The 21,241-nt window shown below is 40.5% G+C and overlaps 1 protein-coding gene across 1 annotated transcript in view; it reads left to right on the plus strand.

The window, feature by feature from the left end:
- ABCC4 (ATP binding cassette subfamily C member 4 (PEL blood group)) overlaps positions 1 to 21,241 on the plus strand; it is a 203,069-nt gene that overhangs the window by 31,895 nt on the left and 149,933 nt on the right. Inside the window, exons 4-9 of the mRNA XM_075918815.1 lie at positions 557 to 781; positions 5,686 to 5,775; positions 8,472 to 8,635; positions 14,127 to 14,252; positions 17,864 to 18,113; positions 19,183 to 19,287. Of these exons, the coding sequence (XP_075774930.1) occupies positions 557 to 781; positions 5,686 to 5,775; positions 8,472 to 8,635; positions 14,127 to 14,252; positions 17,864 to 18,113; positions 19,183 to 19,287 (960 nt within the window). The remainder of the gene's footprint in view (positions 1 to 556; positions 782 to 5,685; positions 5,776 to 8,471; positions 8,636 to 14,126; positions 14,253 to 17,863; positions 18,114 to 19,182; positions 19,288 to 21,241) is intronic.

The following is a 21,241-nucleotide window of genomic DNA, read 5'->3' on the forward strand; positions in this document are numbered from 1 at the left end:
TGAATTCATATCTTCGACAGGTGTGTACAGTGCAGTATCCATAGGTCAACAGGATGAATCATAGAACAACCTTTCTGCTAAGTGTAACTATGACAGAAAATTACCATGTGATCGTCAGAAATTAAAGGATATTTGTATTTAACTTCCGAAGCTCAACGGTGTAGCTGAATTAGTCTGTACAGGATAGACTTAAAAAATGAAAACTGGTCTGGTAGCACTTTATAGACTAATACATGTTTTATTAGTCAATAAAGTGCCACCAGACCAGTTTTTGGTTTTGTATTTAACTTGTTATGATAAAATGAAAGATTTTATTGGTGGCTTAGAGAACTTTTGAAAAGTTTTTAATTTTATATTTTAATACTATTAAAATACATGTTTTAATACAGAAGTCCATTTTTTCTGGGTTATGTGGCAATAGAAACTGAGTATTTAAAGCAAGCTAATAAAGAAGATGGGTGTGCCAGAAAATTCTTACTTGCCTTGGAACAAACTTGGATAGAAAACTAGAGAATAAATTATTTTTGTTTCTTCCTCTCTCCCTTCTTTCTTTTAGGAAACAATCAAAATAATTCAGCCTGTCTTTTTGGGAAAAATTATTAATTATTTTGAAAATTTTGATCCCTTGGATGTTGCTGCATTGAATTTTGCATACATCTATACAGCTGCTTTGTCCGCATGTACATTGATTTTAGCCATAACACACCACTTATACTTTTTTCATGTACAACGGTCTGGCATGAAGTTGAGAGTAGCAATGTGTCACATGATTTATCGGAAGGTAAGCAACCTTTCATTTTTCAAATGTGTATGTATATTAATTAGTTATTAGAGTAATTAATTTCATATTAAGAATGTGAATTATTTTTCACTCTTGCAATAGTTTTGAAGACATGGCTTTTGAAGGACCAGGGTATAAATCTATCTGCATGAAAATCAGACTTAGCATTATATGTGTGTGTGTGTGTGTGTGTGTGTGTGTGTGTTGATTTTTTTTAATACTGCACTCACATATTATACTATGTAATTTTGTAGGCTATTTCCTGCGGCCCAGAAGATATGGGGAAATGGAACTGCTGAGTGTGTGCTCTTTCTCTTCCACTTTAGATATGCATTGGGAGAGTGCCCCTACCCCCTGCCTTACTGGCTCAGCAGGAAGGAAGTTTGGTCAAACAAATAGGGAAACAACCAACTCCTGGGAAGGGAAGAGGAGAATTCATGTCCAGAACATGGCGGAGCTAAGCCCTTCTTGTGCCTCAAAATGAATGTGGGATTATGTTTGGGGAGCAGGGGCAGAGTTGTGTCTGCCTCTTTGGCCATCCAGAGAGGCCTTTAGGGGAGTGGAGTAGCTCACAGCCTTCTCCTCTCAATGTAAGGCCTCTCTAAGGCTACGTCTACACTGCAGAGTTTTTGTGCAAAAACTCGTGGAGCATCCACGTTTTTGCACAAGAAAATTTACAGTACATCGTAAGAAAAGAGGGCTTTTTGCACAAGAGTTATTCCTCTTTCTATGAGGAATAAGTCTTTTTGTGCAAGAGCTCTTGCACAAAAAGGTGTGTAAGGATGGCAAACAGGGGTTTCTTGCACAAAAATAGCGTATCGGAAAAAGCACAGTTGCTCTCTTGCACAAAAGCACATCACTTTTCCGGTGCGCTTTTGTAGTGTGGACGCTCTCTTGTGCAATAACTTTTTGAGGAAGATCTTTTCTGCAAAATGGTTCTTGCGCAAGAAGCCTGCAGTGTAGATGTAGTCTAAGGGTCCAGGGGTCCCTTACAGTATTATTGTCCCAGCCTCTCTCCCTGTAGTTCAGCTGTTTTCCCAGGATGCCGTGTCTCTGACTGGGATCAAGTAAGATTTTATTTCTTGACAGGTCCAGAGGGTTTTCACTCAGTTCAGGTTAAAAGGAGTAAGAACAGGAATTTAACAGTAAGAGGAATACAGAAGTATTAGACTGTTGCAACATGTGTATGATGTCCAGTGCAGATGAAAGCTCAAAGGGCCAGGTCCCAGAGCTAAATTTGAATTGTATCTGGTGAACTTATTACTGTAAGAAGGGGAGAGCTGAAGTCTTTACAGACTGAATTCCCCCTTAGTACCCGTTGCCTCCTTTGTGCTGAGAAGAGTTAGTTAGAAATAAGTCATAAGGATTAGGCTGAAGAAGATTTGCCCTGAGTTCCTGGTTATAGTGAAGTCCTACGACTCTGTACTGATCTAAAAGCCCAACTAAAAGCCTGCTATGAGAGTGGGGGTGGGCAGATAGTATCATAGAACCATAAAATATAAGGGATGGAAGAGACCTCAGGAGGTCATTTCATCCAAACCTCTGTGGACCAACCCCGAATAAGTCATCCCAGCCAGCCAAGTGGGGCCTTAAAAACCTGTAAGGATAGAGATTCCACCACTTCCCTAGGGAGCCCATTCCAGTGCTTCACACCTCTCCTAGTGAAATAATTTCCCTAATATCCAACATAAACCTCCCTCCATTGCAACTTTAGACCATGTAATTACCCCCACTGAAAGTTAACAAGTTGCTTATTCCACTCTCCATCTTCATCTCTGCACTTACCTCATTTAGAGTGAAGTGAGAGGGAAAAATGTGGGAATAATGTCTGAGTTCATATTAGTCTGGTGTATTGTTTTTATGCACATATTTTTCCTTCTCCATCTTGTAATATAGGTTGAACCTCTCTAATCCAGAACTCTCATCCAGAAGCATCTGTCATTCAGAATGATTTTAGTTAGCTGGATGTCCACTTTTCATGGTGTTCCCAAGTTTTCCACAGTCCCATAAAGTTTGTTTACAGCCACCAATCCTTGCTTTTAGTGTTCTGTGCTGTTATTTAGCTCTAATTGACCCCTAAATGTCCTCTAACAGCACAGTAAGCATTGGAAATGTTGGTAATGCTGCTAGACAATATTGACTTGCTGTGGTCCAGAACATTCTCTCATTCAGAACTGATCAGGTCCGAGGGTTCCGGAATAAAGAGGTTTAACCTGTACTTTGGAAATTATCCTCTGGGAACTCAGTTGTAATATGGCACACTACTTTCTTGTACATGAAGATGTCTTTCAGGAATTAAATTACCCTACTGATCATCATAATACACTTTGTTTGAAATTCATGAAATATTCATGTCGCGAGTGTTGTTTGTTGCAGTGTTGATATGCGCTTGGAGGGCTGAAAGGCAAAATGTTCACATTCTGCACTGTTATTCCTAGGCATGCTTAAATAGAAATTAATCTGTGCTCATCTCATAAAATTTTACTTCCCATGGTGAAGGTTGAGGTCATGGCAGAGCACTGATATACTTTGCAATCAGTTGTTCTCATTTGAGGTGCATGGATAAGTCACACTTTTTATCAATCATTGATCTACACTTTTGAAAGAGAAGCTGAATGCTAATTTCCCAGTACTTTTGTGGCATTCATCAATATCTATAGTAAATACAACCATTCAGTGAGTGGTGGCTGGGTGTCATTATGTGTGCTGGTTTTGTTAACATAGTAAATAACAGATTCCTAGTATTGAAGCTTAAATGGTTGTAGTTACTTAAATTTTTGAACTCCTTTCCCCTTCCGATGAAGCAATGGAAAACTTGTTTTATCTGCAGAACAAACCATTATCTATTTGTGATATCAAAACTCCAAAAAGATCTTTTGTGTACGCCAAAAAGTATTAGTAATAAGATGCTTCACCCACATAATCTGTTGCAAAAATGGAATTAGAATCCAAATTTTATGACTAGTTCTCAGTCCCTTACTGTAACACAAAGACCATCAATGTAGTGCTTATTTTGAAAATAATTGGCTTTAGTTTCTATGGATTCACAGCAATTTGAAACAGGGAGAGAACAAAGATCTAAGAAGGGAGACCAGAATTAGTTAACCTTGCTGAAAAACAAATTATAATCCGTAGATTAATGTCAGAGAACAAAGTAGAACTGCCTATAGTAGGAGGAAGGAAATAGACAGAAGACCAATGAGCTCATATATGAAAGAAGGCAACGTTTTAGAAGATGACAGCATTGGCTGTAGGATTTACCCTACTTCTCCACAGCAATCATTAATGATTTTAAATAATTATAGCCTGTTCTTTTACTTCCAAATATAGCCTAGTCATGTGTTTTACAAGGAGTTGCTACTATATGGAAAATGCAAAGGGATATTAACCAAACTCTTTTTGTGTTAGAAGGAGATAAACGTTTGACAAATAGAAATATTTTCAAATTAAGGTGTTTTTTTAAATAATTTGTAACTAAAAAAAAAATCAGCTTGGTAAATGTTCTTCAATCTCTCCAGAAGTTCTTTTTTGCCTTTAGAGTAAATCTGACAATTTTCAGGCCAGACCAACATTCCTAGCCAGTAATTTAGTGGATGGGGAGAGAGATAAAATAGTTTTTTGTGGATTTTTTTTTCCTGGAACCTGGTTACAATTTTAAGACTATTGCGTGGTGTTTGACATTGCCACTTCCCTAGACTTAGGTGTAGGCTGGTTACTTTTGTTGGAAAACACAAATGTTTCTCTGCAATGTTGTTTATGATAAACATGCTATGTTGAGTGCAGCTAAGCTGCAAGAGTTGCCAATAACTAAAAGAAGGCTTCTCCTCTAGCCACAGAGTGGTAGCAAATGATAGAGTGAACATCAGGAATTGCTGTAGGTGTGCCCACATGTGCACCTTCTTCAACCCTGAGGCAGTCTTTAGAAACTGTACTATTAATCTGGGAAACATCTGTCTGATTGCTTTTTCTGAAGATACCAGCCTGGATCTTTGTAGGATGGGCAAGTTGGGACTGCACTATTTAAGCAGGTTAGATGGGAACTAGAAAAAGAAGGGAACGTTGGTGAAATATAACACACTAACCTAACTAGTTAGATATGTATCTAAGACCACTTTGAAGTTTAGACATTTTACTGATTAACTGGCTGTCTTTTCTATTCACACAGATAACTGTGCTTAAAGTTAAGCACATGCTCGCGTCTTTGTGGGATCATGTCTTTCAGTTGTATGCTTTTAGGAGATGAGATTATTTGGCAATATTTTAAGTGATAATGCAATATAAATAACTCCAAAAACTATTTGAGCTGCCTTTTAAAAGTATATTTAAATTATACAGTGAGCATCATTAAAAATCTTGGCATTTCCCCTCCTGCATCTTCATAATTATAGTACCTTTATTTTGATATTTGCAGTGTCCCTATTCTTATCATTGAAAGATTGGGACAAAGCCTCAGCTGATCAAATTGAGACTTTCAGAAGAGAGACTTCCAATCTAGTTTTGCTCAAGTATTCTTGATGGAGGATGCATGTAAAGCGAGGTTTTTTTGAGGGTGGAGGGTGGAGAGGGGAGTTGGTTCAGGTTTAATATTTTGCCATATTAGCTTCATTAGTTCCAAGTAATTTCTGGAAATGCAGAGAAAAATAGGTTTTTAATATCAATTCTGATCCCCCCAAATATTATTCTATGTGTGTTCATTACTTCAGAGCGAAATCTTAATCACAAGCCAATATTTTAATTCAGGCCTTTCAACTGCAGTTCCAAAAATTCTCATGTGTGCTCGTCTTAAAAATACCTTATAATTTGTCAATAGTACATCCAGGCTTTGGAAGAGATGACATATCTATTCCGATGCCATGTAATATATTAGTTAATTTAAAATGCTTGACTTTTTTTTCCCATTTCAGGCGCTTCGTCTCAGTAATACAGCTTTGGGGAAAACTACCACAGGTCAAATAGTAAATTTTTTATCAAATGATGTGAACAAATTTGATCAGGTAAGACAATTCTGGTAAGGAGATAAGAGATGGATGTAAGCTGAAATATTTGAGCAGTACAGGATATGAGGTTTTACTTCACAATCGTTGTTAAAGTGACAGCTTAGGCCCATAATTTAGTATTGATTGTTAAACATGGTTTTACCAAACATATTAATAGCAATGTCTTCTTGAAATTGAAAAAAAGTTTTCTTTTTGTGTGTAGATATACAGGCAGTCCCCGGGTTACGTACAAGATAGGGACTATAGGTTTGTTCTTAAGTTGAATTTATATGTGAGTTGGAACTGGCTCCAGATTCAGCCGCTGCTGAAACTGATCAGCGGCTGACTACAGGAAGCCCTATGCAGAGTTGCTCTGCCCCCGGCTTCCTGGAATCAGCCGCTGATCAGTTTCAACAGCGGCTGAATCTAGACTCCTGGGACAGAACAGCTGGGGTGCTGCCGGGTAGGTCCCTACAGGACCAACCCGGCAGCACCCCAGCTGCTCTACCCCAGGTGTCCCGCAACAAAAGCCTGGTCTGCTGGGGGGGGGGGCGCACTAGCTGCGCCCCCTCCCCCCCCAGCAGACCAGGGAGACCCGAGCAAAGCCGCGGAGGCGCAGAGGTCCCGCCGCCTCTGCGGCTTTGCTCCTGTCTCCCTGCTGTGCACAGCACAGCAGGGAGACCCAAGCAAAGCCGCACAGGCGGCAGGACCCCGCTGCCCATGCGGCTTTGCCCCTTTGGCCCGGAGCAAAGCCGCACAGGCGGTGGGGCTCCCCGCCTCTGCGGCTTTGCTCCTGTCTCCCTGCTGTGCACAGCACGCCTGGGGTAGAGCAGCTGTGCACAGCAGGGAGACAGGAGCAAAGCCGCAGAGGCGGGGGACCCCGCCGCCTGTGCGGCTTTGCTCCGGGGCAAAGGGGCAAAGCCGCACGGGCAGCGGGGTCCCGCCGCCTGTGCGGCTTTGCTCGGGTCTCCAATCTGTGCTGGGGAGTCCCCCCCAGCACACCAGGGAGATCCAGAGCAGCTTTTCTCGCCCCGGAGGACGCGGTGGCGGGACCGGTGCGCTCTGGGCAGTCCCGCCGCCCACGAGCTCTGGGGCGAGAAAAGCCCCGTTCGTAAGTGCGGATCCGAAGTAAGTCAGATCCGCGTAAGTCGGGGACTGCCTGTACCTGCTGTGTTTTTAAACCTCTGCATAGTGCTGGTCCATGTAAGTGTGATAAAGTCAACTTTGCAATTAGCTGAATTATTTGAAAAGCTTTTGGTTTTAGTTTTTAAAAGGTTACGTTGAGTGAACTGAAACACATTTTAAAACTCTTCATTTTCGTTTTTAAGTTGCAATTCAACCAGGATTATTGTAATAACCAAGAAATGCTTCTATGCTTTATAATAAGGTATCCTGGGCTGAACTGATATCCCAAGGCTATGTTGCTGTTGAATTAATAGGCAGAACCGTACTGTTATGTGTGTTATACTAGAATATTTTAAATGTAAACAAAATATTTAAAAAAAACCCACAAATTCATTAAAAGAACATTATTAAAATTCCAAAGTCAAGTGTACAAAAGTTAGAAAATGCATTACAAACTCTAATTTCACTGCTTTTCCCCCACACAGCCCCCTCTGGTTCAGTGCATGGGAAGGATGGAACTCAATGGACAGACACTCAGTGTTTTGTTTAATCAGTTATGGCCGCAGGTGTTATGAACTGTGCACTATTCAAAATGTTTCCTGAATACAGATGATTCATTTTGTCATAAATTTGGTGATGATGGCCCATGTGCAGTATGTTCAGCACTAGGACCTATGGAAGGCTGGATCATATTCAGGATAGATTTTTCAGTGACTTAGCCCTTCAACTCCAGCAAATTTCTGTTAAATGTGTGTGAACTGTGATATATTTTTTCAAGGGCATATTATATGGGCTAATTTGGGTAGATTTTCCTGGAAATGGCAAAAGGCACATTAGATACAAAGGCCACATTTCAAAGACACTTCTTTAAAAGAAAAGGAATGCTAGAGCTTCTCAAATAAAAGACTGGTGTAATTTTAACAAAGGCAAACCATATTTTCCCCAACCTCATTCTCAGAAATAGCTGAACAGTTTTGGCTGAAATTTTCCACAAATATTCTTTCTAGGTCAGACTTTCACCTTAAGAAATTTCAGTTAAAAAGATATTGGTATTCAGTGAAAGTATACAGTCAGAGATACCGCTATGCTGATAATTGTAAATTTTATAAATGAAGCAAGAAAATGACAGGACACGTGTTATACTGATGGAGTTGTCCAGGAATACAGGATATTCTAAGGTTTCTGATACATAATTTTATTGATGTCCTAATCTAATAAACTGAGGATGCTGATTTTTAAAACTATTATTTAGTTCTAATAACTGGGCTGTGCATCTCTCTCTCTCTCTCTCTCTCTCTCTCTCTCTCTCTTTCTCTCTCTTCCCCTCTCCCCCTCCCTCTCCACCCCCACTGATTTTATATCATAATCTTTCTTCAGGCTTATTTTAAAATGTCTGACAGAAGCAAACATGGCACCCCATCTTTACCTTTCCTTGACCGGAAAGCAGAAAACTTCCAAATATATTTATTTGAAAATTATATATATTTATAAGGGTTTTATTGTTTTTGTCTTGTTGTGTCTTGTTGTTCTATTGTTTGCCTTTTCAATTCATGCTAAAATCTATTTTTATATCTTAAATAATTGTGCAGGCAACCATTTTCTTACACTTTTTATGGGCTGGACCTCTTCAAGCTATAGCAGTAACTGTGCTTCTGTGGATTGAAATAGGCCCATCGTGCTTGGCAGGAATGGCAATTCTGATTATTCTCCTTCCTTTACAAACCGGTATTGGGAGGCTGTTTTCTTCACTAAGGTAAGATATACTCTTATGGTGCACATTATTGGTGCAGGTTTTGAAAGTGCATGTGCTTGGAACTTGTCATGGCAGAGTTTCTGTGGACTAGGCCCTTGGTTCAATTTCCAGTTGTTTGCCAATATTTTCAAAATGTAGCACCTAAATTAAGAGGTATGGTTTGCAGAAGTGATGAGCATCCAGCAGGTCCCATTTAAGTCACTGGGGCCCACTTGGGGGTCCAGTCCTTTTGACAATCAGATTGGTTATTTGCTTGCCTACACATGGACTTGTAAGTCTACTAATAGGTGCCAATTTTGAAAAAACTTGGCCCTTGATATCTTGCTGTATGGGCATTTAAGGACTTGAATTATTGTGGACAATGTGAGTCCTCGCAACAGGAAAAAGAAAATGCCTTGATCTCTGAAGATGATAAAAGATGTTGCTGTCAGAAGGTTTAAAATTATTCTTATGCTAGGCTCCTCATCTGCAAGTATGGTACCTGTGGTTCAGAGTCAGGGAGAGTGGGCTCCCTAGGTTTCCAGGACGAGTTTTTTTTATATCATGGCTCTGTAGTAGCTTTCCAACCAGATTCAGATCTTATGGCCTTCCCTTTCCCTCCCACCCCGCCCCCAGCTATCTTCCTCCTCCCTAAAAATCACATATTACAGAAAATTGGATTGCTTTTCTTAAATGATAATGTTCTAGTAATGTGTTAAATTAATAACTTACTTTACAAACATATTTTGTTTTAATTAAGTATGTGTTGGCTTTGTCTGAGAATGTTATTAAAGCTTTTTAATTTGTGTTACCAGTGCATGGCTGTGAGCTTGGCCTGGCTCTTCTTTATAACATAACCTGTTACAGTGTGATTAGTTTTCTACATTGTTTTTATATAATAAAACTGTATGGCTAGGTACTGATGTTTCTATTTGCTTTAAGATTGGTTGAAGGTAGAATTTTATGAAAATAGTCAAACTGACATTGCCTTTGCATGGGACTCAAAAGTCTGGAAATTGCCAAATTAGAATGCTGTTCCTTGTGCATATTCATTATGAGACAGTCTTCAGTTTCATGGTTGCATATTATTTCTCAAATAAAAATAGTTTTTTCCCCACAACTTTCGTTAAACATACAATGTGCTTTTCCAAGGTGGTAAGCATTATTATCCCCATTTTACAGATGGGAAAACTGAGGCACAGAGAGATTAAGTGACTTGCCCAAGGTCACACAACGAGGTAAAGAAATTCTCTTCTCTAAGGTATGTATTCTAATATTCAGTCAGTGGCCATATACTACTCAAAGTTTTTGCAATCAGCAATAGGGGAAGGAGATGTTAATGAGGAAGATCTGTATCTGACATGTGTAAGTCTCTCTTTATTCAGGAAGTGAAGCTGAAGTAAACTCCTACCCTACAGTGATTTGTAGGCATTGATGGTACTGCATGAGCAAAAGCATCCAATGCCTATTTTTCAAGATTAGGTATTTTATTTTGTAATGTCTTGAGTAAGGCTAATTTAGTATACTTGTCATATAAATAACCTTTGTGGTCTCCGAAACACTGTATTATATGGCACTACTGGTAGTTGCACATAAACATAAACATTTATACAATATGTATGTATTATACTGTATTATTTGAAAAACAGTTTGTGATTATGAAATTGAAGACTGTATTGCAAATATATGCAGGGGAGCAATATTCAGATTGTGTGAGTAATCTTAGCATTGTAATTTTTGACTTTTTTAGGGCTTAACCATGTAATGGTAGCATTCTCTTTAAATGTTCTTTAAACATGTAATTTGTATGTGCGTAAATGAAAAAAAAAGAAAAAAATAATTTCGCTATTGGACTAAGCACCATTCATGGTATGCACTATCCCATGCACTGTATGTAGCTGGCACCATTAAAGCCAGTGAGAGTTATGTTATTGTCTTCACTGAGTGTAGACTCAAGCACTTGAAAGGACTATATGAGGGAATCTCTCATTCACAGTTTAGGAAGCCTACAGGAAACCTTTAGCTGCACAAAAAGAACTGTACCAAATTTGGTGTGAGTGCATACATGTGTTGAGCTTAGATTTGCCATTTTTAAAAATCTGAGGCCAGATCTTGTGTTGATAAAAATTATCATAGCTCCATGGCAGTCCATGAGAGAGACTGATTAATACCAGTAAGAATCTGGCCTCAGGGGTTCATGTGCAAATGTGACTTGCAATGGATAATAACTCAGCCAAATAAAAAAATGCTTCTCATTGAGGGCTATTACCATTAGGAATGTCAAATCTCATTTAATCAGTTAACCAGTTAAACAATATGTTCAACCAGTTAACTGACTAAGCAGGATACCACATGTGGGGGGCCATTCTGAGGCTGGCAACCCTTGGCCCTGTGGGGCTGCCAGTCCCCAACCCCACAGGGCTGCCAGCCACCCCTAACCAACCCAACCAAAATTCCCCAATTTAAAAAAACCTAACTTAAATCTTTTTTTCCCACAATTACAAGGAAACACTGTACTTTACTTTCCCTAGCCAAAATATATACAAGTATTAGTTTAACACAATATTTCATTAATTAGTTTATCTAATATAATTGGGACTGGGGCCAGATCAGATAATCAATAGTTTGGATAATCTGGAGAGCTCTACCTGGGCATCAGGGCTCCAACTTCAGCTGAAGCCGGAGCCAGATAGCTTGGGGCTGACAGCACAAGCTCCATCATCTGGGGCTAGGGTGGCCAGTCATGGTTCATTTAAGACAGAGCGCTGGATAATGGGAACTCTATTAGGTTTTATTTCTTCACAGAATGTAGAAACAAAAGATTCTCTGTACAAGCACAAATTTGACATTTGTCCATGGCAAGTGGATTTCTGGGATCCCTGATTATAAGCAATAGGAAATAAGGGGTTAGAATCGATATGTGTAATGCAACCTAAACAACAAATCCTGCTATCATATTTTATACAGTTATCAACATGACTTTTACATTGTTTCCTGTTCTCACTCTGTTTTACTTTTTATGCCAATTTTTTATATTACTTTTGGAAATATCCCTGATGATTTTAAGACTTGAAGTGTGGAAATATAGGTAGTTAAAATTTTTCTTTCTTTAATTCTTCCTTACCAAAGGTAGGAAGTATAATAGATTCCTACTTCCTTTCCTGGAGTATAAGCAGAGTGTAGGGAATAATTCTGGGCACTCTGGTGCAGGTGAAAACAAGTAGAGGATTTATTGTACATCAGCGCTGGTGGAGTACCAACCAGGGGTTAACCTGGAGAGCACTAGTTAATCAAAACATTACATTGACTTATATAGGCAGCAGGTGGGCGGAGTGGAAGCAATTTCATAGGTTCTGACAGCAAGATATAATGAGCACATAAGCCAATAAACTACAAAAGTTACACAGTATCTCTGCCCACCGCCAATTAAACATCTTATCAGTAATACAGATAGTTATTCCTAACAAGCTAAATAAGCCAACATAAACAAAAGACATGTTGATGGCAACTTTTGTCTGCTGAAATTATGATGCGTCTACTGCGGGGGGTGATACTGCTTTGCATTGGCACAGTCCTTGGGATCCAGGCTTATTATCTAGGGTTAAAGAAGACAGAGCAGCTTCCGTGAAGTTTGTTTTGGTACCAGCCAGGGTCTTATCAGAGTGAGGCCCTCTTGGAATGTGGTTGCCAGAGCGACCAGGGTCATGGTAGCTGCATTCTCTGTGCGTTCCCAGGCCTGAAATTTAGGATTTAAAAGAGTTCTTAGCAAGATACCATAGACTGCCTCAGTTTACCCCTACACAGGGGTCTGCTTTTCCTCTTGTTGTCCTACTTTTCAAACAAACTGCTGGTTTAGGTAGTTGTTGACTGAGCTTACACTGCTTGCTTGTGCAGTGCCAATAGCTCAGAATGCAGGGTGTCGTTATATTTGAAGCTGGTCAAAACCAAGAGTTCAGTTATTTTCCCCTTCATTTGTCAAAATAATTTAATTTGAATAACAATTTTCTCACCAGGTCTAATTATAAATAATTACTGTTAATGCTCAATTTCTTAGGTGTAGAAAGAAAATGTTGTGCTTCAGCCACAGTTAGCCAAAAATGTTTCCAAGCTTGGGCCAGTCCCTTTGTCTGGCTGTGCCAAAAGAAGGACAGGAGATATTTGATATGGATTTAATCTGGCCACAACTTTATTATTAGATGTCTGGGACTACCTGTCAGATAAAAGTGTACAGTGCAGGCAACTCCATGTTTCTTCAACTCCATGTTTGTACCTGGGACTTCCACCAGCCCCTCATTTTTCATCCAGGCCCCAGAGCCAAACCATACTATTCACCCTCCCTTAGGAAGGTTAAGGTGGGCTATAAGAAAGAGGTGTTGGCTCCCCCCCATACCAACCACAGAAGACACCACCCCTTCCCACCCTTGTTCTGTTTCATTAACAAGCACCTCCTTTTTAGTCCTTTATTCAGCCATTTTTCTGGTCAGTGAGTGCCTTTCCTGTGGCGTATCTGCTTTGAACATCTGCCCCACACTTACAAAATAAGTTGTGACGTACGGCCTACCCCCTTTCCTTCTTACCAGAAAAGGTCCTCCCTGACACTTGCTAGGGGAAGAGCTGAAAAAACCTCAGCCTACTGAAGACAACACAGTGGTGAGGGAAAAATTCACAGCCCTTAAAAGGAGTGATAAAATTCACAGCACTCTGAAAAAGGAATGGCAAGCATAGTGCCAACAGCTGGTACTAACCTAACCTGATATTCACACCGCTAGGGGAAGGCGAGTGGATGCTGCCTTGCCTGCTGTGTGGAACAAAGGGGCTTCTCATGCCCAGGGCTTGCACCTTTATAGCCTTCAGACCTCACAATCCTAAGGGTGAGGGTAAGTCAGTGCTGCAAAGTTGACCACCCCCCACCTATTCACAGCAGTTTTTGACCTCTCCCCCACCCAATAAAGCAATGCTATCTTCCCTTGGCAAGCCTAGACTTAAAGTGTGGTGTGGTCCTTCATTGACATCTTCAGAAGAGACTCTTCCCTAATATATTGCAACGTGTTGCTTCAACATACTGTCTTGGAGAAATGCTTATATTTTGGCATTTTAAACTCAGATTATTTACTGCTTGAATGTCCACTGTATTTCCTTCCCTTTTCTTACCTTGTTTTTTGAAATATGTTTGAAAAATATCTATTATATTGTAGGTCATATTTTACGGGAGGTATTTTCTTTCTAGAGTTATTTTTATTGGCAGATATTCTTAGTCTGATCATTATTTACTCATTTGTTCTTGCCTATGCAAAATACATTTTAATTTTTTAAAGGGCATATAATCATGCAGTGTCATTTACACTGGTACATAGCATTTGTATACACCAGGAGTCTATGCTATTCACTGGAAACTGCATAGATAAGAACACATAACCCAAGTTTTTATTTTGTGTCAAAGTTTACAAATGTGACAATACAGATTAGGCAGTCACTTCTGTTGTGAATCAGAGATGTTTTCTGTTAATTACAGGAGCAGAACTGCAGCCTTTACAGATATCAGGATTAGGACAATGAATGAAGTCATAACTGGTATGAAGATAATAAAGATGTATGCCTGGGAAAAGTCATTTGCAGAACTAGTTAGCAGTATAAGAAGGTAATCAGTGTTCTACTGAAATTTATGCCATGATATTTGATCTAAATTCATGCAAAGTTTTTATATTTTAATAAATGCCTTATTTTTGGATTTGAAATGCAGGAGTTCTCTAGAAACTTTGTATAGGTTCATAGTTGTTGTTAGTGGCGGTGGTGGGTTTTTTTTTGGTCACTTCTCCAAGAGAGGAGACAGAATGAGTTTGCCTTGAGAGCAGAATTTGATTTCATGTAAGTGTGAATATAGAATCACCATTTATTTTGTTTCTGAATGTGGTTTATTGCCTAACAACCTATATCCATTGGGGTCCTTTTTATATATAAAGTGTTTCATCCTTGCAATCCTGTTTACTTGTTTTCCTGACCTTAAATTACAAAATTCTTTTTCCACCTCCGCTATAAATCTAGAACCCTGCACATACTATACCTAGACTCCTTTTATGTCCAGCTGAAGCACAGCCATCAGATGATAGACCTACTGCTTCACCTCTCTCACAGGTGGAATTCTGCAGTTTAACTATTCGGGGCCTGGATTTCTGGGTTGCAACCCCTCTGTTTCCTGGCTTTGTTCAATACCTGTAAGCCTTTTCCTTCAGGAGCCTTTGGCTGTTGCTGATCAAGTTACCCCCATGTCTGTGGTGGGAGAAGCAGGTTGCTTGTTTGCTGCAGCTTCTGTTTCTCTCCCTGCTTCCCTGTCAGTGCTCTTTTCTTAACTGTTCTAAGTGCCAGGGGGCCAGTAATGGTTTACTACCCTCTTTTGATGCTAGGGTTAGCCTTAAGAAGAGTAAACCATACTAGCCAGGACAGAGCCAGATAGGGAATATTTCTCATTGGTTCCTCAAGGACCCTGGACTTCCCTTATCTTTGTTTATGTTTATTTTATATTGGTTTCCCTCTTGAAGTTTCTTTGATTTAATTATGTGGCTTCACGCAGGTTAAAATTGCACAGGCAAAATTCTAGCCCTAGAATCCGACTTCCAAATAAAATATCTAACTGATAATCACTTCACTTGACCACTGGAAGAAGATCTACGATTGAAAACAAAATTAGTAGTAGGTTTATTAGATGTTACATTAGATAAATTCAAGCAGAAGGTCAATAGAATTAGAACATACAGAGGACAGAAGCTGTCACATATTCAGCTAAGGTACATCTACACTACACGGCTATTTCAGCATACTGGAGGTATTCCAGCTACCATGCATCTACAAAAGCCACCCATTATTTTGAAATACTTTTTGAAATAATGGATGTTCTATTTCACCATCCTGATAAACCTTGTTGCACGAGGGATAATGGATGGCTCGAAATAGTGCGTTATTTCAAAATTTGGCACGGTGTAGACAAGCCAAATTTCAAAATAAGCTATTTCGAAATAGATTTGAAATAAGATAATTTGCTTAGTGCAAATTGCATATCTTTTTTCGAGTTTGGGGTGCTGTGTAGACACACCCCTAGCGTGTGACCAGTACCATCCAGAGTTACTATTGCAACCCTATTCTTCAGAGAAAAGAATTGCCAGAATTGATGACAACCAGGTCTTCAGATCATGAATTGTGGGCCAGACTGAGTGACTAATTCAGACATGGAAAAGGAAGATATTAAAAATAAATTTTAGTCTGGAAAACATATGCTTCAGATCATTATTTGGAGAAGAATTATGTGAATAGCCTTGTATCCCTATGGTCTGAATCAAGCACCAAGCACCAGCTCATGTAATGGTTGGCAAAATAGCTGGCACTGACATCACAGATGTGGATCATAGCTGTTGAGGATTAGATCTAGAGAGGCAGAAGCTTTAGCAATAGGGCCCAAATCTAGTGAAGGATCTGGAATGAAAGCAAGGAACTTTGAGTGGCCTGGGGTTCATCCAGAAGAATTAGCAACCAAGTGGCTATACACATTAATTTGGACCAACCCTCTACAAGTGAACTCATTTTTTTTCAGGCTTGCATCACTTTTCATTTCTGCCCTTTTAGATTTCTCCCTGGGGCAGCTACCCTCTTTTTGGCTCTCTCTCTGCCCTCCTGCCCAGTTTGACCATCAGGGCTGCCAACAATCGTTGACTCAGTGATTGAAAAGGATAAAGAGCTTTTGGAAGCTCTGTCTTTATATGCTGTGGCTGGGCCGGTTCTACCAAGACCCCTATCCGGTTCCTAATAGTTCCTGCGCTGCCTTTTAGTCCTGCTTTTTTTCCTCTGCAAGGTCCAAATCTTTTTGGTCATTTAAAGTTCAAATTCAGCCTCAGGTTCCTCGCTTGAGAACTGCCATTCGTCATGGCCCGAGGCTGTTACATTGGACCGCTGGCTCCTCGGCGTTTCTCGGTCCTCTGTCCGCAGCCGCTGTACCTGCCGAGGGGGCGGGGGGAGAAGAGTGCGGCCAACCACCCACTCCAAGATCCTCTCCCCCCTTCTCTTTGGGAGTCGGCCCGCTTTTAAATCCCCCGCCGCCAGTCCTTGGCCTGGCGCTCGGGGATGATGTCACCCCTGCGACCCCCTCTCCTCGCTTCTCTCCTTGCCTTTCTCCCCAGTGTCCCACTTTGCTGGCTCGTGCAGCTGGACGCCTCCTGCCGCAGCACAACCCTCCCCAGGGTCCTAAAGCGGCCCTGTGTGGGGTCGCTAATTCACATGCATAGCAAGCCCACAGTGGCCAGAGGTTGTTGGGCGAATTCTTCTCCCAGTCCAAGCCCCAAGTGCAGGGGGGCACGTCTTGCTGGGTGGAGGTAGGAGACCCCCTGTCACATACGCTCTTAGGCTATGTCTAGACTGCAAGCCTCTTTTGAAAAAGAGCGTCTAGACTGCAAGCGGAACTTTCGAAAAAGCAAGCCGCTTTTTCGAAAGAGAGCACCCAGGCAGTCTGGATGCTTTCTTTCGAAAAACCCCTGTTTGCATTCAAGAATGCCGTTTTTCGAAAGAGCATTTTCGAAAAAAGGCGTTCTTCCTCGTAAAATGAGGTTTTCCGCCGTCGAAAAAAAAGCCGCGTTCTTTCGATTTAATTTCGAAAAAATGCAGCTGCAGTCTAGACGCAGGAGAAGTTTTTTCGAAAAAAGGCTACTTTTTTCGAAAAAAAACCCTGAGTCTGGACACAGCCTTAGAGAAAACCCTCAAAGTAAGAAACTAAACAAGAGTAAAGAATTTGAGTTGTATACAGAAATCACTGTTTCTCACAATTTTCTTCCACTATTTGATCTGAGGAAGTGGGTCTGGCCCACGAAAGCTCATCATCTAATAAGCCATCTTGTTAGTCTTTAAAGTGCTACATAGTGCTGTATTTTGTTTCTCACAGTGATGCTTTGTATCTTGATTAAATTAGATAAAAAACACTTTCTTTTATTCCCCCTTTGGATAAAAAAGATCTGATTTAGAGCTTCCCTTTTGTATGATTGATGAAAAACCTTGTATTTAAATATTATTCTAAACCCTATTTAGAAACTCCTGTGTTATTGTTTTATTTCATTACCATTTGCCAAACGCATAACTCTTTTAGCGATCATTCTTCAGTACATTATTTTTAATGATACGTATCTTTGGATAAAACGTCTCTGATGAGAGCAAGTCTGTGTGAATGGCTTAATCTAGTGATAGCTGTCAAACTATGTTGTGTTATGTTTTTAGGAAGGAGATTTCCATGGTTCTTAAAAGCTCCTATCTTCGAGGATTGAACTTGGCATCGTTTTTTGTTGCAAGCAAAATAACAGTTTTTATGACTTTCATGACATATGTACTACTTGGCAATGTTATTTCGGCAAGTCGGGTGTTTGTGGCGGTGTCACTGTATGGAGCGGTGAGACTAACAGTCACTCTCTTCTTCCCTGCGGCTGTTGAGAAAGCATCCGAGGCAATGATCAGCATACGACGAATTAAGGTACATTGAGAATCTGAAACATTTTTAAGTTTGTTTGATCACAGTTTGACTTTATGCTGTAATTTGTAGAATTTTGGATTATGGTGGCGTATGCTTGCTTCAGAAGGCAATATCCCATTTGTCTGTACACGTTACTTTGGAAAATATCTGAATTATACTACAGTACTCTAAAAACATATGTTTCTGGGGTGGGACAGTGGAAGGTGTGACAGCCTCCTTTCTGTTGTATTTCAGGAAAGAATTCATACTAGAGAAATATTTCCTTTAAGATTCAACAGCTTGAGTTTGCTTTGAGTAATGTAGCAGATTGTATTGTATCAACTATTTATATATTCATTTTCTCTAGATATATGATAAGTCGTCACATACTGTTGCTTTATTTCTAACTGCAAATTGCTTGTTTTTCTTAGAGCTGCAACTATATATTTTTGTGGCTAAATTCTTCCCTTACTATGGAGGCATCAGTTGAAGCAGGGATTTAGTGTCAGCATAGCCTCCTTGAAATTACAGCACTTAGTTTTTGAGTGCAGAATTAGTTGTTTGCACTTTACAAAACTGTTAATTAGTTTGTTTAAAAATTGAATTAAACATTGGACCCTTCCAAGGAATTTTTTTTAGTCCCAAATGATCTTTAAAATGGATTAACATCTTCATCTAATGGATTAACAAAGACTGTTCAAACTTTCCATGTAGTGAAAATTCATTGAAAGTTTGTGCATTTGCTAATTTTGAAGGAAGTTTTGGGATTAAGGAGTTTTTATTTTGCCAATATTCTTCATAACTGAAAGCTTCTTCCTCCTCAAAGGGGAGGATGTTCTATTGTACAGAATTCCACAGCCTTCTTTTTCAAAATGGCCACCATCTCTGACTTTTCTCAATGGGATTTGGGCAACACGATGGCTTTGATGAAGTCTTTCTACATTGGTTTAGAAACATAATTCCTACATCAGACTAGTTTGTCACAGATTATTTGCAGTTTTATATAGTTTATCCAGCAACATTTTTATTCTTAATTCACTTTTCTGGGTCCTGTTTAAGCAATCCTTGTTTTTTTTTCCTTTTACTGCAGAACTTTCTAATACTTGATGAGGTTTCACAGGACAATCTGCAACCGGAGAACAGCAGTGAAAATGTCCTGGTAGATGCTCAAGATTTGACTTGTTATTGGGATAAGGTAAATCTTTCTCTGCAAAACCCCATGGCTTTTTAAAGCCATGTTGAATTCAAAATACTTGATGGTCCAAGTATTTTGAATCTAAATAAGGTACAATACAGTCAGTATGTCATCTTCATATGTAACCTTCTGCATATATATGAAGCCATTTAGCAGGCTTAGTCAAAACTATAGGTGTGAAAATACTAACAAATAAGATTAATTATAAAATACAGTGATCTCTAAATATTAAAACCAGTTAAAATACAAAAGCTAGTTATTTATGTGATCATTTTTGTCAGCTGTGACTGATACTCTACACCCTAAGGGTATGTCTACACTACAGCTTATTCAAAATAAGTTATTTTGAAATAACGTTTCTACACACAAAATGCATTTCAAAATAGCGCATACACACTGAGTGGACACTGAATCACATTGAAGGCCAGCCAGAACCAAGTCTGGCAGGGCATCAGGTCAGGAGTTACTTTGTGTGGCTGCTGCCTGAGGCTATCTGAGGCCTGTGCTTAAAGGGACCCACCCTGGACAGCCGGTTCTTAGCTTTCCCTGCTTGCTTGCCTACCTCAGTGAGGGACAGCAAAGCATTTTGTCTCTGTGTGCTCTGGTTGCCCTCACTCGGAACACCACAGTACTCTGCAACATGGATGAGTCTGCAACATGCTATGAGCATGGCTGCACATTCTGCGGGCTGCCATCCGGGAGGTCCTTCAGGGGTTGTCAGTATCCAGGAGGCCCTGCGGGAGAGTTTCCACCCTGAGGAGCACTAAGAGCCTCCTTGGTCTGCCCCACTGGGGGCTTGTGCCTCATTCCTTCTTCACATCCTTCCACTTACTTCACCATAACCCCCCTTCCTGATGTCAAATAAAAAACACAAACTCTCTTTATTTAACAAAACTGGGGGGGAGGGAATGAAACTCTGGTGAGACTGGGGAAAGGAGGCGAGAGAGGGGAGAAAAGAGGGTGGGAGAGGGGAGGGGGAAGCCTGGGAGGAGAGAGCCGGAAGAGGGAAGCAAGGGGAAGAAGGGGGAGGGGAAGCTCAGGGCTCAGGGTTGGGGGTCTCGCCGGACCAACTTAATTTTCATGCAAACCTGCTCCTGGGTTCGCATGTGGCCTTTAGTGGCCAGGCTGGCAGCTATCCTGCCATAGATGGCCGCGTTCCTCCATCTAGTGCGGAGATCATGGACGTTGGCGGCATTCCCCCGAAACCTGAATAAGGCCCATGATCTCTGCCCTGGACCAGGAAGGCACCCGCCTTCTCTGGGCCCTGGCAGGCTCCTGGGAGCTGCCAGACTGCTCCTGGAGAGCAGTGGAGGGCTGGCTGCCAGTGGCTTGCTGGCTCATGTTTTGGGGCCACTGGGTCAGGGGCAGTGACTGCTGGCTCTGGGCTGGCAGGCTTGGAGCTGGAACGGGCTCTGTGGCCAGAGTCAACCCCTTTATGGGCTCTGGGGATGAGGGAGGGAGAGGAGTGTTCTTGGTCGAGGCTGGAGTGGCCACCAGGGCACCCTGGGAAGGCTGGAGGCCCCCTATTTTGAAATAAGTGTCTACACAGCACTTATTTAGAAATAGCTATTTCGAAATTGGCGTTATTCCTCGTGGAATGATGTTTACCAAATTCAAAATAAGCGCTCCACTATTTTGAATTTTTTTGAAATAGCAGTTTGACTGTGTAGATGCTAGTAAAGTTATTTCAAAATAACTTTGCTGTGTAGACATACCCTAACTCAAATTTGTTGCCATCAAGGATGCAAAACATTGTAAAATGAAGTATAATGGTGACCTTTTTATAGTCCATTATCAATTCTTACTCTTTAGTGTGATTCAGTAGAAGAGCTGACTGCAAATCAGCCATTGGTCTAGAAACAGTGTGGTGCACATACTGGTGTTAAGAGCAGGAGCTCTCCATAGTGAATGGAAAGCATTTTATTCTTTCAGTTACAATGGCAGCCCTAGAGTT

This window comes from Pelodiscus sinensis, chromosome 1, assembly GCF_049634645.1.
Source record: "Pelodiscus sinensis isolate JC-2024 chromosome 1, ASM4963464v1, whole genome shotgun sequence".
NCBI classification, from domain to species: domain Eukaryota; kingdom Metazoa; phylum Chordata; order Testudines; family Trionychidae; genus Pelodiscus; species Pelodiscus sinensis.